Source organism: Hyaena hyaena, unplaced genomic scaffold (assembly GCF_003009895.1).
Source record: "Hyaena hyaena isolate Hyena2069 unplaced genomic scaffold, ASM300989v1 scaffold_755, whole genome shotgun sequence".
Taxonomy (NCBI): Eukaryota; Metazoa; Chordata; class Mammalia; order Carnivora; family Hyaenidae; genus Hyaena; species Hyaena hyaena.
Window position 1 is genome coordinate 243,207 of NW_024081388.1, and position 16,734 is coordinate 259,940.

Genomic DNA, 16,734 nt, shown 5'->3' on the forward strand with positions numbered 1-16,734 from the left:
GTGTGTGTGTTTTGGTTTTTTTTTTTTTTTTTTTTTAGGACTTGTTAAGTGATACTTTGTTTGATACTCAGTAGGGTCCTTTCCAGCTTTAGCATCCTATGAGTCTGGGCATATAATTACTGGATTCACAAGTGTTTTTCTTTGTTATATCAAATGTAAGCTTATCTTTGTTGTATCAGGCAGGAAAGAACACAGAATTGTGTCCCCAAAAGACTCCTGATTGCATGGTAAGAGAGAATCAATACATGTGTAAATGGATTGCATGAGGCAGAAGGAATGAAACAGCTTCACTGAGAACAAGAGATACTTAGCCAGGAGGGACATGTGTGAGACTAGGAACTGTCAAGAAGTTACTTCAAGGGAACACACACTCACTGTTAGTCTAGCTCTTTTGAGACTTTAACAGTAGAGGTCTTGTCTTTATTGACTTAGTTACCGGTGAGGACCATCAGAAAATAGGATCTTAAAAATTACTGGCTGAACTGGGTGTTGGATATAAGTGATAAATCCTGCGAATCTACTCCCGGAGTCAAGAGCACACTGTATACACTGTATGTTAGGTAACCTGGCAATAAATTATATTTTAAAAAAGAGAGAGAGGAAGACAGGAGGGGAGGGGAAAGGGAGGGGAGGGGAGGAGAGGGGAGGAGAGGAGAGAGAAGAGAAGAGGAGAGAAGAGAAGAGAAGGAAGAAGAAAAGGAGGGAAGGAAGGATGAGCAAAAATACTAGTAAATATGTGAAAACTCAATAAAAATTACTGCCTCAATTTATTTATTTCACATATAGAGATAAAATGTAGTAATGTCCAGGAGGTAAGATATTTTCACAGTCAGGGCTTGCTGAGCAGTATAGAACTATCCTTAGTTCTTATCCTGGAGACAACCATTCAGGCCAAACTGTACAATAGTACTCCTGTTTTTCAATGTGAAAACAAATTTTACATGGTATATTAGAGGAGATTCCCTGTACTCATCTTCCTTTCCTCCTCTGTGGTGAATTAATTAGAACTTTAAGGAATCAACTCTATAGGACAAAAAAAAAATATGTGAATGTGAGGTCATTTTTGTGCAGGAATGACAAGACTCACAACAGAAAAATAAGATGTATTCTGTTTTTTTCTCACATTTTTACTTGTGTGTGTGTATGAGAGAGCATTTAAGCTGTATTCCCTTAGCACATTTCAATTATACAATACAGTGTTATCAACTATGGTAACCATGTTATGCATTTCAGACCTTATTTATTTTATTAACTGGATGTTTTTACCCTTTTACTCTAAACCTCTTCCTGTTTCACCTACTCCCCAGCTCCTGACAACCATTTTTCTACTTTTTCCATGAATTTACTTTTATTTTCTTATTTTTAACTCTTTTTAGAGTCCACGTTTAAGTAATACCATGCAGTATTTGCACTTTTTCTTTCTAGCTTGTTTCAGTTAGCATAATGCCCTCCAGGTATATCACTGTTACTAAAAATTAAAGAACTTTAAGTCTGAATAATATTCCTTTGTGTATATATATACTCCACATTTTCTTTATCCATTCATCTGCCGATGGACACTTAGGTTGTTTCCAGACCTTGGCTCTTGTGAACAATGCTGCTGTGAACATAGGGAGGGGAGTGGTGCAATTATCTCTTAGAGATAATGATTTCATTACCTTTGGTGAAATAGCCAGAATTGGGATTGCTGAATCTATGGTAGTTCAATTTTTAGCATTCCTTTTAGTATGGAGGAATGTCCATACTGTTGTCCACACTAGTTTACATCCCTGTGAACAGTGTACAGGGTTTCTTTTACTCCATGTTATTGCCAGCATTTGTTATTTCTTATCTTTTGATAAAGGACATTCTAACCGAGGTGAGATGATAATCTCATTATCGTTTTGATTTGCACTTCCCTAATGATTATTGATGTGGAGCACTTTTTGATGTACCTGTTGGTCATATGGAGATCTTCTTTGGAAAAAAAAAATGTCCATTCAGGTTCTGAAATTTTTGATTGGGTTGTTTGAGGTTTTTTGTGTTTTGTTTGCTTGATTATTTGTTTGGTGTTTGTGTATTTGTGTTGTTTTTATTTTTGCTATGGAGTTGTATGAATTTAGTGCATATTTTAGGTATTAACTCCTTATTGGATATGTGGTTTGAAAATGTTTCCTCCTGTTCCATAGATTGCCTTTTCATTTTGTTAATGGTTTCTGTGGTATGTAGAAGTTTTTCAGTTTAATGTCATCCCCTTATTTATTTTTGTTTTTGTTGACTCTGCTTTTGGTATCAAAGCCAAAAAAATTATTGCCAGGGCCAATGTCAAGGAGCTCACTTGTTACTAGGTTTTTTCCTAGGAGTTTTATGATTGCATGTCTTATACCAATCTTTAATACATTTTGAGATTATTTTTTTGTATGGTATAATAGGGGTCTAGTTTCATTCTTCTATATGTGGCTATTCAGTTTTGTCAGCACCATTTTTTGAAGAGACTATCCTTTCCCATTTTTATATTCTTGGCTTTTTTGTTGAAAATTAATTGACCATATGCTTAGGTATATTTCTGGGGTCTCTATTATGTTCTGTTGATCTATGTGTCTGCTTTTGCTACCAATACCTTACTGATTTGATTCCTATAGCTTTGTAATACAGTTAAAATCAGGAAGTGAAGTGCCTCCAGCTTTATTGTTTTCTCTCAGCATTGCTTGAGGTGTTTGGGGTGTTCTGTGGCTTCATACAAACTTTAGGATTGTTGACTCTATTTCTGTGAAACACATCATTGGAATTTTGAGGGAGATTGCATTTTATCTGTAGATCACTTCGAATAATATAGACACTTTAACATATTATTCTTTCAATTTATGAACATGGAATATCTTTCCACCTATTTATGTACTCTTCAGTTTCTTTCATCAGAGTCTTATAGTTTTCAGTGTTTAGATCTTTCACCTTCTTACTTAAATTTATTACTAAATATTCTTTTTTGATGTTATTGTAAATGAGGTTTTTTTCTTAATTTTTCTTTCTGATATTTAATTGCTATAAAAACACAACTGATTTTTGTATATTGATTTTTTTTCCCCTGCAACTTTACTGAAATTGTTTATTAGTTCTAATAGTACTTAGGTGGAGTCTTTAGGACTTTCTAGATATTTCGTACCAACTCCAAATAGAGGTGATGTTACTTCTTCCTTATCAATTTGGATATATCTTATTTCTTTTTTCTTGCCTAATTGCTTTGAATAAGACTTCTAGTACTATGTTGAATAAAAGTGATGAAAATGGGCATCATTGTCTTGTTCCTGATCTTGGAGGAAAAGCTTTCAGCATTTTACTATTTGATATGATGTTAACTGTGCTCTTATTATACATGGACTTTTTTATATGTAGAGATACATTTCTTCTATACACAATTTGTTCCGTTTTTATCATGAAAAGATGTATTTTGTCACATGCTGTTTCTGCATCTATTGAGATGATCATATGATTTTTTAGCTTTCATTTTGTTAACATGAAATACCACGTTTATTGGTTTGCTAATGTTGAACCATCCTTGCATCCCACTCCATCATGATATATGAGCCTTTTAATGTATTGTTGAATCTGGATTACTAATATGTTGTTGAGTATTTTTGCATCTATATTCAGCAGGGATATTGGCCTGTAATTTTCTTTTCTTGTGGTGTGCTCATCTGGCTTTGCTATCAAGGTAATGCTGGCCACATAAAATGAGTTTGGAAGCATTCCATCCTCTTCAGTTTGGAGAAGGAGTTTGAGAAAGATTGGTATTAGTTCTTTTTTAAATGTTTGGCAGAATTCAGAAAAGATGTATTTTGGAAAGCAGTGGAATGAAGAGATAAAATCTGGAAAGAGTAAGGAGAGTCTAAGGTTTAGTCTGGGGCATATAATCTAAAATAATAAGAAAGAGGGAGATATTAAAAACTAGTGAAACAATGAACGTGGTGTTTAATGAACAGTAATCTGAACTGCATTATAAAAAATATTTGAAATGACTTGTTTCCATTTTGAATAAAAAAATCTTTTTGCTCATGAATTTCTAAAACATCCAAATGAGTGTTAAACTATATTTAGTTTTCATCTGTCTGGTTATAGCTATTTTAAAATTCACAGTACAAGTTTTTTGTATACGCTTTTGAGTTCCTGTTCCCTTGGAATGCTTGCAATTTTAGTCTTAGAAGGAGTTGAATGTGTATACATTTTAGCTGATAGTGATTAAATCTTTTTCTCTTTGGGTTTGCCACTATTATTATCTACAACTTCAAAAACCTATGATATACAAAATGGCTTGGGAGACAGTCTAGAGTCTAGATGACTATGGTAACAATTATGAGACTACTACAAGAATTCAGGCACGTGATAATGATGGCTACAAACAAAGCCAATAACAGAAAACTTTGGGAGAGTGGGACAGAGTTAAGTTTCAATTGGAAAATTGGTGAAATCTGGTTAAGACTAGAGGGAGAAAGAGGAAATAGCTAATGACTAACTCCAAACTTAAAGTTTGGAAGCAGAGGGAAATTATAAGTCAGAAAGCAAAACCTGTATGGGAGATAAAACTGGCCTTGAGGTGGACCTGGTAGGTATTGCTATTGTAGTGAGAAGGTGGTGAGATATCCAAGTAGAAATCACTTACAGAATATCTGTCTTTGTACAAATATTAGAATAGTTAGGATATGTTAATTTTCATTATGTTAATTCTGAGAACATAAATTTAACTTTAAATACATATTTAATAGAAAACTTTAAAAATATTCATAGAGGTGCCTGGTGGCTCAGTCCAACTTTGGATCAAGGTCCAACTTCAGACCAGGTCATGATCTCATCATTTGAGTTCAGGTCCATCTCTCAGTGCAGACCCTGGTTGGGATCCTTGCTACCCCCTTTCTCTCTCAAAATAAATAAACTATATATATATATATGTCCATATATATATATATACACATATACACACTATATATATATATTCATTCATAAAATTTTAGATGTGCTGGAGTCTTAGATTTTCCTTTTTGGTGATAGTCATTTTATCTGCAAACAGAAAATAGAGAATTAAAGATTCCTTTTCCCTCATCCGATTTCTTCTAATGAAACTATTTTCATCTGATAAGAACATAATGTAGACTTCTATGTAAGATATTCTCTGCCATATTATTTGGAGTGACTTTGCCTCTTTCTGATTTTCTGTTTAAGATTCAGATAGGGCAGAAATTATCAGTGTGTGCTTAAATCTTTTAAATGACTTCCTGTTGCTTTCAGGATTAAGAAAAAAATTCCTCAGGCTAGCGGAGCTATGTGCTCATCCTCATCTCCCACTAGTCTCTGCTCACCTTTGCCAGCCACACTGACCCCCAGGCTTCCTCTCATTTTAGGGCCTTTTCAGCTAGAATCTTCTTTCCAGCCTACATACCCATCCCCAGCCTCTTTGCTTCCTTGGTACTGAGCTATCCTTTCGTCCTCAGGCCACATTGTACTTATTCGGTGAAGACATCCTAGGCTCAGTAGGTTGCCTTATATAACCTCTCATTCTAAGGCATTCTTTTCCTTAACACAATGTGTGAGTATACATTTATGTGTGTGATTATTTGATTAATGTCTGTTTCTTTGACAAAATTGATTTTCATGAGGGCCAAGGTCTTGCCTGTTTTGCTCACCATGTATCCTGATGGCCTAGTGTAGTATATATTTGGAAAGCCTGGATGACTAAATACTGGCAGCCATGTCAAGGAGTTTGGGCTATTGATGCCATCCCAATCCTCAAGCATTGCTCAGAGAGCTCTGGGCATCTGGTACTTGTGTCCTCACCATAGTTAGGTATATCTCTGAGTAATGTGTGGAAAACTAGGTCAGCAGAGAGTATGTCTTCAGAAAATACTACTGGATTTATACAACATACAGACACATTGCTCCAGAGGAGAAGGGGCATTATTCTGATATTCTTCATGCTATAAAATACTGCATGTGCACTTTTTAAAAATCAAACAAACATAAAGTGAGAAAAATAATAAGCTTGTGCAAATTTGGTGATGCTCATATTAAGAGTTAGCCTAGTTAAATTACTTTTTATCTACCTTAAAAAAATTTCCCCAGATCCGATCACTTTTATTCTAGACAAAATTTCTTCTGATTTCAAAGTATTGTAATAAAGGTAGTTTTATGAAAAAGCAACTTGTTTTTCTTCTCAGTGTACTAGATACAAGATTTCCCTTTCCCTTTATCCTGGCCTTAACATCAAATTTTCTTTCCCCTAAAAGTCATGTTTTAAGCTGTGCTCTGCCTATGAAGAACTGTGTAAGGGAATGTGGTTTTTGTTCATGTAGGTGTTTTTCCTAATACAAAAATAAAACACAGAGCACATCTGCTACTTTTATAACCTTGTAACCTGGTCCTTTCCATAGCGTACTTGAACCACCAGTCAAAACGAGCAGCTTTCCTAAAAGTTACTCAAGCATCATACATGGCACAGTAGCACCACCAAAATTTGCACAGGTATGGATTCTTTAGAAACTATGAATTCTCCCAAAGTTTGCTTCTAATATCTTATCACAGTACTTTGCATTATAGTTTTATTTTATCATAATGTATATTCATGACATTGCACAAGAATGGGGTATTTTAATTGAAAAATTAAGAAAAAATATTTTTAGTTATGATTTCTTCATTTAATCATTTAATCAATAGTTTAAGTAAAGTGTAATAACCTTTAGTTAATAAGTACAGTAATATAAAATTAGTGAGTATTATTCCAAATCAGTTGATTTCATTCATTTCTATATTCTCAATAGTTATATATCATAGTTACATAAAATCCACTAAATTTCAATAGGTAAAATGTACTACTTTTGCAATGACACCAACTGTTGTGATCTCCGATTTCTTTAAGTCATTATATTTTAATATTTATCAATTTAGAAAAAAATCAAATACAATAACATACTGCTCTTTTTATTTCTAATGTACTGAATGCTGGCATTGTCTTCCATACAGAGCAGATATAATTAGATTTTTACATCTTTGATTCTAGTTTTATAAAGTCTAAGAACATTCCTGAAAAGATTTAAACTGCCTAACCCTTCCCTTCCCTTCCCTTCCCTTCCCTCCCCTTCCCTTCCCTTCCCTTCCCTCCCCTTCCCTTCCCTTCCCTTCCCTTCCCTTCCCTTCCCTTCCCTTCCCTTCCCTTCCCTTCCCTTCCCTTCCCTTCCCTTCCCTTCCCGAGTGGGGGTGGTCTCTAATGGGGGCTGCTTCCAATCATTTGCGGAGTCCCTCCCACAGGTTGGGAGGGGGCAAATTTGAACCCTACAAGGTTTGCAGTCACAGTAAAGGAGCCTTTCTCCAAAGGGATAGCTGTGTCTGCAATGCAAATATATTCTTTTTTTAAAAAAATATTTATTTATCATTGAGAGAGAGAGAAGCAATGTGAGCAGGGGAAGGGCAGAGAGAGAGGGAGACAGAGAATCCAAAGGCTGTCAGCACAGAGTCCGACATGAGCTTGAACCCAGGAACCATAAGATCGTGATCTGGGCAGAAGTCCAAGCTCAATTGCTCAACAGACTGAGCCCCCCAGGTGCCCCTGCAATGCAAATATATTCTAATGAGTCTAGGAGTTAGCCAGGGGCAGTGAGGGAAGAGGATAGCCTGTGTTAGGCTGTGGGTCTATCAGGCCCAAGAACTTGGAAGTCACAAGGTTGGAATGTTGTGTCCCTGGGCTTTTAATGTGTAGCTTTTTTATCACCATCCCGGCCTCCAGCTCCTGTCTCTATTATTCTTCCTTCTACTGCTTTTATCTAGTTGCTACCTAACATCTTGTCTTTTTAATGATGGCCATTCTAACAGATGTGAGGTGATATCTCAGTGTGATTTTGATTTACATTTCCTTGATGACTAGTGATATTTTTATGTATAGATTGGCTATTTGAATGTCTTATTTAGAAAAATATCTTTTCAAGCCCTCTGCCTATTTTCAATCAGATTATTGGTTTTGGGTTGTTGGTTTTTTTTTTTCTTTTTTTGGCAGCCTTGAGTTATAGGAGTTCCTTATATAGTTTTGATATTAACTTCTTGTCGGATATATAATTTCCAAATAAATTGCAACATTCTTAAATTTCTCATTCTGTGGAAATAGTCTTAGGAATTCCATGGAGTCAGTTTACCTCAAAGTCTGGTGGGGAAAGAATAGACCAAGGTCCTTAGTCAGGGCTCTCTATCACAATTGTATTCACAGGAGCCTGGAGCTCTAAATAATCCTAAAAATTTCAAAGACTCCTTCTCTTAAGAAGGACACATTTCTCATAGCCAGCTTTCTAAGTCAGGAGCTAATAATACCCTCAACCTGCTTGCCTTTTGCAGATATGTGTGACACAAAGTACAGATAATTTCTGCTGAATTGAACTTGTAATGAAGGAATTTATAATCAGTTCTAATGTATTTGAGACCTAAAGTATATTAGCCCTTCATCAAAGAGAATGATAAAAAGCAGCATTAATATGGGTGGATAGTAATTATTTCAGAGCCTCATGATTATTCTTCAGTTAACCACAGAGAAATGCTGATATTTTTATACCTTTTTTAAAAAAAATAAAAGGCACTATGGTCGGATCCTAAAACGTATGCCTGTATCATAAGTCCTTTGTAAAGTTCAGTACTTTGAATTATGCTCATAATAATGGCAAAGGAATTATTTTGGATTTAAATGAGTTGAAAGTTCATGGTTAGGAGTTCCCTTTACCTTCCTAGTCTTGTTGTTTTACCACTGAATCTATTTACTGCCTATAAGAGATATAAAATATAGTAATTACTCTCACACCCTTTCAAAATGACATGAGGTCCACTTTCCTATTAACTCTAATGAGAGTTATGTGTGCATTCCTCAAGGAGGACAGATCCTATAGAGTTTCAAGGTAAAATAAATCACTTCTTCAGGTTTTAAAGGACTCATTCGCTTTATATTTTGGTGCTTTAAGATACCCATTTAACCTGCTGATATCGAAAATGCAGTTTGTAGTTTAAAAGAAGCATACACTGTGGTTGGAATGTGGTTAATGATTGCTATGTATTTTTGTTGAAGGATAAATGTTTTAACCTTTGTGGAAATCATGTTGATCAATTTATGTGGTCTCTAAAATATGGTTTCCTAATTCTCCTAGGATTATTAATGACAATTACCTCTTACTATATTTTCTTTCAATTAAGAAAAATTTAACATCAGTATTTATACCAAATTATGTAAGTTTAGAGTAAAGAAAAAATGAGCCCGTGTTGCCGATATCTAAAAAGAAGGGAGCTCAAGGTAACAGACTGTTTTCCTTCTAACCTGAGAATAAGGAATCTTGAGATTCTGTAGGAATCTGTTTCTGTAATCCACAAGCACATGTTTACTTGAGGCTTCCTCAAAGAAACCAAGGTTGAGTTTTTTTAATTTGCATTCCTGGACCCTCTCAGATATTTGTTCTCCATGGCTGTAGGCATATGAGATAAAGGAAATCTATTTTTTTTTGTTTTTCTTTTTATATTATTTTTGCCAAAAACTATTATCAGCCCTCTTCTTCCCAGGGAATCTTTAAAAAATCAGATGTATAAACAATTCTTGATAGGAAGAAAACCCAGTTATGGTGGAATTACAAAATTACTGCTGGAACCCACAGTGTGGTAACAATTTAATATCCTGTGATAGTAAGATTTTATTTAGTATTCAGTAAATGAAATTCTTTAGTTGAGAGAACTTGACTTAATCTTTCTCTAAAAGAATGATGTCGCCATCTATTTTTGATGTTGAAGCAATATTTATATCTGTTTTTTGTTCTTCAGATTTACTACAGTAAACGGTGTTCCATATCATTATCCCACATTAGTTAAGAGGCATGCAGCTTCCTGAGTAAGGAAGGTGATAACAAATAATGAAAAAAAAAGATGGTTCAACCATTTCACCCATGAAAAAGTCATCTCATTGTATATGCAGTATTATTTCCATTGATTCACTACTTATGCATACCCAAAGTCAGTTAGCATCTGAGAACTATGTGCCACATGCAAACAAGTGGGAGACCAAGTTTTAATGAAAATTCTCTTATTATTGCATCTTATACAGACCTAAGAACCAGCAATTTTGTGTGTGTGCCAAGTATGTAAAACTACTGGCTATAGAAGCTGAATGATTTCCTGAAGAAGTCATGTAAATTGTCTGGGGTACCTTAGGACAGAAAAGAAAGACACTTGGCTTGAATTGTCCAAAAAGAATCCTGCACAAAATGAAGACAGTGACTTAATTTAATTGTGATGGGTTTTACATGTGTATCCAAATTTTAGTAAATTGATTCAGAAAAAAAAAATGAGCTCATATTAGTGGTTTCTTAATAGAGCCAAGAATTAAGCAAATTAGTGATTTGGCAAAAAAATGGAAAGTAGATAGTGGTTTTGGCAGCAATAAATAATGACCACTGCACTTAAACGGTGTTGTTAACCAGTAAATAAAACTATAACTTCTTTATAGCATCTTTGAAAATAGAAATGCAACAAATCATAATTGTTGAAGTCTGTTCATGTACTGCCTAAGGTAGTTAAAGAAAAATAAAAAGTTTGAAAACATAATTTTATAAGCCTAATATTTTGTGTCATGTTTTAAAATTGGGAATATTTCAAATAGAGTTTTTGATATATCAGTTTTCAAATTTAAATTGAAAAAAATCTCTATTTTTCAGATATAGCAACATTGTTGCATAGACTTCCAATAACATTGAGGGTATTTTTTCCACTAAACAGGGTCATATTAAAGAAATGTAGATTTCTGTGAACTTACAGCTGAGTATCAATTAACATAGATTTATTTTCATGTAGGTTTTCCCTTAATGGAATGATTGCTTGCAAGAGTGATATAAAAGTAAATCACTTAATGTATTGTGTACAGCTCCTCTGGCTGTTTTGGAATGACCTTGAAATCATGACCTTACAATTGAGTAGTCAATGGGCCCCTTCAGTTACATCATCAATTTCTTCATTTCCAGTTTTGGATCTTTGCCAGTTAGTACTATTTTTCAAGGATGTTTCTTTGAGCTGATGAAACATAACTGGATTATTTCTCTGTATTTTTTTCCTTCCATTTTCTGGGATGGTGTTTTTCATTCTTTGAGGGTTGTGATAATAGGTATAGTTTGAATTATAAACATAATGCACAACAATCACTGAAAAGACTCAGAAATCTTTCTCCAAATGTTTAACAATCCTTCCCTATGAAATGTGCTAACAGTTAATGCCTGCTTCTTTTCTATTTATATTATTGAAATCAATACATGACTTTCAGTCTTTTCTCCCCCTTCCTTTTTCTGTGACTCTTATTTTATGCATGACAAAATTCTCTCTTGCTTACTGCTGTGTTTGGCTGTCTTAACTTGAGTGTCCTGTGTTTGTAATGATTGCTTTTTGCATGAGGATTATGAAATGTCATACAAATTAAATGGTTGTGGAAACAAAAAGAAACGTGGGGCTTCACTTGCTTTTTTGTTGTGCTGAATATGTCAATAATGTGACACTTAAAATTACTTTCAAATGGCCTTTCACTTCCCCTTTGGTGTGCTCTTTTATTTTAGCAAATTAGTATTGTTAAGTATAGTAAAACATTTATTAAACATTTACAGTGTTTTAATGCAATTACTATCCTAAAACATGATTCCATTATAAATAACTATACTGGACATAAAATTGTACAAGGGCATAATTCCATTATATTACTAAATTGCTTATGAAATACAAGCCCTGACTCTGTAACTTTCTTAATAACTAAACACTGACTTCTAATGATGGTAGTTTTGCTATACAGACTGATGTGATTATCTGTTCATATTTTTGTGCAGGTTGCAAATGTCTTAAATCCACAGCTAATATTTAATTAAAACAAATGGGGAAATATTTGTTTAATGACAAGTAATTTTAAAAAGTCACAGTTTTGAAAAATGTATGATATAGAAATATGTAAAATCCAAGTGTTAATGCTTTTACCAAAAAAAAGGAGAAAAAAGAAAAAAAAAACACCGTAAAAATGTTCATATCTCTGTTTTCCCTAATGTTATTATATTGTCCCAAATTAAAGATGTTTGGCCTACTTTCTTTATTGTTGTCACCAATTCAAATTAGAAAAGACACTGAATAAATTACGTTCTTTCAGCTAAAACTGTTTACTTTTTTATATGCAGCGGATATTAAAAAAAATCATTTCCTTTGCTTATGACTTGAGTTTCAAACCATAATGTATTTTTTATGCTGGATATATTCACAAACCAAATCTTCTATAAGATATTTTGGGGAAAGGGATTCTTTTTTTTTTTTTTCTTAAACAAAATAATCAACTTTGACTTAACCACTTCCCCGCTCTTTTTGGAAATACCCTTGAGAATTTTAGTATTTACATTTATTTTTTTCCCTCAGTCTTGTTTATTCTTGAATTGTCTTTTTTTTCCCCTCCATTTCTCCGTTCTCAATCCTAGGTCCCCTTACAAAGAAACAGACAGATGATTTAGGTGATAATGACGGTGCTGAAGATGAAGGTATTTTTTTCCACCAAATCTATTTGCATGACAAGGGCCTCAATCACTTTTTCCACCCCTTTCTATTTTTTTACTTCTTGTCTTTTTTTGAAGAGTTGTTTTTAATTCCCGTTTTTGATGTGTTTTGTCTTCTTGCTTGTTGTTACATATAAATATACATTTTTAATTTTTTTTTTCAAAATGAATGTTAAGTTTTACATTTTGATGCCAACCATTGAAATGTTTTAGAAAGAGAGGCATTTTTTTTTTGTTTTCTTGAACTGACTTTTGATATGTTTCATCCCATGTTTTGACTGAAATCTGTCCATATTCTTTGAACTAACAATCTCTCCGCTGTAGTCTCTTTGTACCCATTTTGCATGTTTTCTAATCTATGTAAATATTTTACCCAATATCAAAATGTGTTTCATTTTTACATCTGATATTTGTTTAAAACAAAACCCATACCCAATAAAATGAAGGAAAACTAAAAACTGATATAAAGTGTTTCTTGAGCAAAATAATTTAGATGACCACAGTACTGCTTTCTATTAATTAGCTTTAAAAATTATGTAAATAAATTAAATTGTATAAAGGCATTCCACCTATTTAGATATTTTCTAGACAGTCAAATAGAAATCTGATTTTCAAAGTATTGCCACTGTAAGCAGTAAAATATTTCCTACTTTGCTAATATCAAAATTGTTTTCTCTTTCTAACTTTCTTATGATGTACAGTTCTGATATATTTTATAAATGTAAATACTTGCTAGATTGATTGGACATTTCTTATTCTATTGTGTACCTTTATGTAGTGTTAGGTGGAGTGTTCAGAGAGGCCCAATGATATTTTCAGTTCACTTTCATTCTAATTAGGATTATTTTTTTAAATGCTACCCTAATTATGATTCTTAGAGAAGTGACTAATGTAATCTCATGCTTAAAATTAACTCCCAGCCCTAGAAATTAAATTTTATAAAAATATTAATAATATAGGAGAATGGTTTTATACAATAAAATAAGCCACAATCAGGCCAGCAGAAATACTAGGTCCATGAGTTACAACCATGAATGAATGCATCCTTACTAAACAATTTGAATTATTTTCATTGACATATATATTTACTAAACAACTTCACAGTAGAAAAGTATAGGTGAAGTATTAAATGTTTAAAAATAATACTGTGTTTTAATATTTTATAACATTTAAGAAATATTTTGATTAAATGAATTTGATGAACTTTGATTAAAAATGTGTTTACTATGAACCCCAAAAGTGGATTAAAGATAAAACACAAAACAGTTATTAATATTTGAAATAAATCATAACTGTCCAAGAGTTATCATTTTGAATGCTAAATAGCCAAAAATAAGCTAATAATGTTAAAATACAAATTGTACTTTTTAAAAGCACTGTTGGAAATCTGAAGTTTTCAAACATTCAAGACATTTATTGACTTTGTTCTCACAGCTAAGAAGACTGCTTCCACTTAGGGGCTTTGAGATTTGTTGAAAAAATCCTTACCTCTGAAAATTCTTAACTCCAAGACATTTGTTATCTAAATAATACTTAAATATAAAGGACTACTTAGTGTGTAGCCTTGTAAACTCCAAGAAAGTACTCACAATGTTGGTACACATAATTTTCCTATTTAAAAATATTTTGATTACTGACTTAATGTACTTCTTTTCTTTTGGTAAAGTAGCATCAAGTAAGATATTTACATGTTTACAAAAGATACTTCTGAGGCACTAGAGTGAGCTAAGCACTGTAAATGTGAATCTATTTTATAGATTTATTTTGAAGCACATTTAACATTTTTTAAATAGCCATTAAAAATGTAATAAACCCCTGTTTAAATTGGCAGGTAATATTCAGGATAAGTACTGAGCCAGTCAGTCATAAGAGTTATCAAATCAATAAATATTTTAAATGCTCAAAAGTGTAGAATATAAGAGCAGTCAATTCAAGTTGAGTCTATTCCATTGTGCTGTCATTTTGGATAATTGTTTAGAAGACAAGAAAGATAAATCAATTATTTTATGATTTAAAAAAAATCCCTTTGTAGAAAAGTCTGAGCATCTACTATTGAATTTCTTTTACAATAGTTTTATAGATGTGAGTGTGAATAAAAACCAAGGCCAACTTTCACATTTAATTTGTTCCAAATTAATTTTTTTTAAGATGTTTTTATTTATTTCTGAGAAAGGGAGAGAGAGAGAGGCAGTGTGAACAGGGGAGGGTCAGAGAGAGAGGGAGACAAAGAATCAGGAGCAGACTTTAGGCTCTGAGCTAGCTGTCAACACAGAGCCCCATGAAGGGCTTGAACCCATGAACCGTGAGATCACGACCTGAACTGAAGTTGGACACCCAACCGAGCCACCCAGGAGCCCCAATTTGTTCCAAAGTTTAAATCAATATCACTAGACATAAAGCAAATAAATATCAACTACTTGATAAATTATTTCCATTTAATTTAGTCAAAAGTCTAGTTACCTATTCTCCATTACTCCCTGATAACCGAAATCTTTTACTAGATTTCAAGGTCCCTATGTCAGCCTCTGCATTCAGAGGCTACCAGAGGCATTGACTGGCATGTGCCTCTCATTCACTTAAACTGACCCACATTTTAAAAACTTTTAAATGCCAAAACCTCTAAATTATGGGCAATTAAAAACTTCATGAGTTTTGTTTTGTTTTGTTTTGTTTTTTAAAGGAAACCACTAAACTTGTTTAAGGAGTTATGTGACTAATAATTATTCATTAAGACCATTAAGGAGAAATGTGATTTCCAAACCCTGGTTGTCAGGCACAAATAAATCCCCATTAATTGCCCTAGAACTATTGACACTTGCCACATTGGCCTTAAAATTTTGGTTTATCAGAAAGATAAAATAGTTACTAAAACGTAAAATACAGACATTTATTCAGATTCCAAGTTTATTACTTTTTTTTTTTAACTTGAAACACTTAAATACTTTCTTACCATAAAAATAACCTTCCATGTAGTATTTCCTCTTTACTATTCTACTCTTTGCAGAGATTTAGATGTTTGGTAAAGCCTTAAAAAATGCACATAATGGAAAATATAAATATGTGTTATGAACTTTCATATTTTCACTGGTCCTGAGCTAGTTGTTTCTTTTTTAATGTTTATTTATCTTCGAGAGAGAGAGAGACAGAGCAGAAGCAGGGGAGGGCAGAGAGAGAGAGGGAGACACAGAATCGGAAGCACGCTCCAGGCTCTGAGCTGTCAGCACGGAGCAAGATGTGGGGCTTGAACTCATGAACCTTGAGATCATGACCTGAGCCCCAGTCAGTCACTTAACCGACTGAGCCACCCAGGTGCCCCAAACTAGCGTTTAAATCTCTGAGAGTGGTTTTGATTTTAGTAAAGTCAGTAGCAGCTGTTTAGGCAAAGTCAGAAATCTTAGGTGAAATCCACTTTATTTATAAAGAAAAATATTAGACAAGCTTTAGAAGGATGACTTAACTCTAATAAATTCATTATAAATTACTAAAAGACATTTAATACATTTGCACTAAAAATATAATGGCTCCCCCAAACTTTATAATTAAAAGAATGACATTAGTAAATAGCGTTCAATAGTGAGCTGATATATTTGTTTCACTTACAAAGATTGTTTTTAAAAATATCAAAGAAAATATAAATACAATTTAAACTCTTTATTATTATATTATGATATTACTATATTTAAACTATTTACTATTTATATTTGTATCGAAAAGACTGTATACTATAAAGAAAGTAAAGTCTAGGATAGACCACAGTGATAAAACAATATCATAGAATATCAATTGTTCTGTAATAAAATATGGCATCTTTCCAAACTTTATTAGCAATTTTATGAGTTGTTATGCACAATAATTTTACTTATTTATTGATTAATACTGCATATAGAATTAGCTTCAGGATTATATCAAGCAAAAAGAAATACTCTTCAGAACATAGCATTAGAATTTCATATAACTTTATGAAAAAAAGCCTGCTTGATATATTAAGTTCTTAGACAAGGCTGAAATCTTTCAGAAGTTTGAAAAGACAAATTGGAAATTAGAATCAGCCCAAACTATCAGTAATTTTTTCCAGTCTAATTTTCAAAGAAAAATAAAGAGATACCACTCAAAAGGCTCCTAGGATGTATTGTCATATTTTCAGTGTTTCCTGACAATGTCCACTTCATTCTGTTATTAGGTATAA

At 33.0% G+C, this 16,734-nt stretch overlaps 1 protein-coding gene across 1 annotated transcript in view; it reads left to right on the forward strand.

Moving 5' to 3' along the window:
- The window catches only part of NLGN1 (neuroligin 1), a 662,036-nt gene that overhangs the window by 196,897 nt on the left and 448,405 nt on the right, over positions 1 to 16,734 (forward strand). Inside the window, exon 4 of the mRNA XM_039218377.1 lies at positions 12,474 to 12,533. Within this exon, the coding sequence (XP_039074308.1) occupies positions 12,474 to 12,533 (60 nt within the window). The remainder of the gene's footprint in view (positions 1 to 12,473; positions 12,534 to 16,734) is intronic.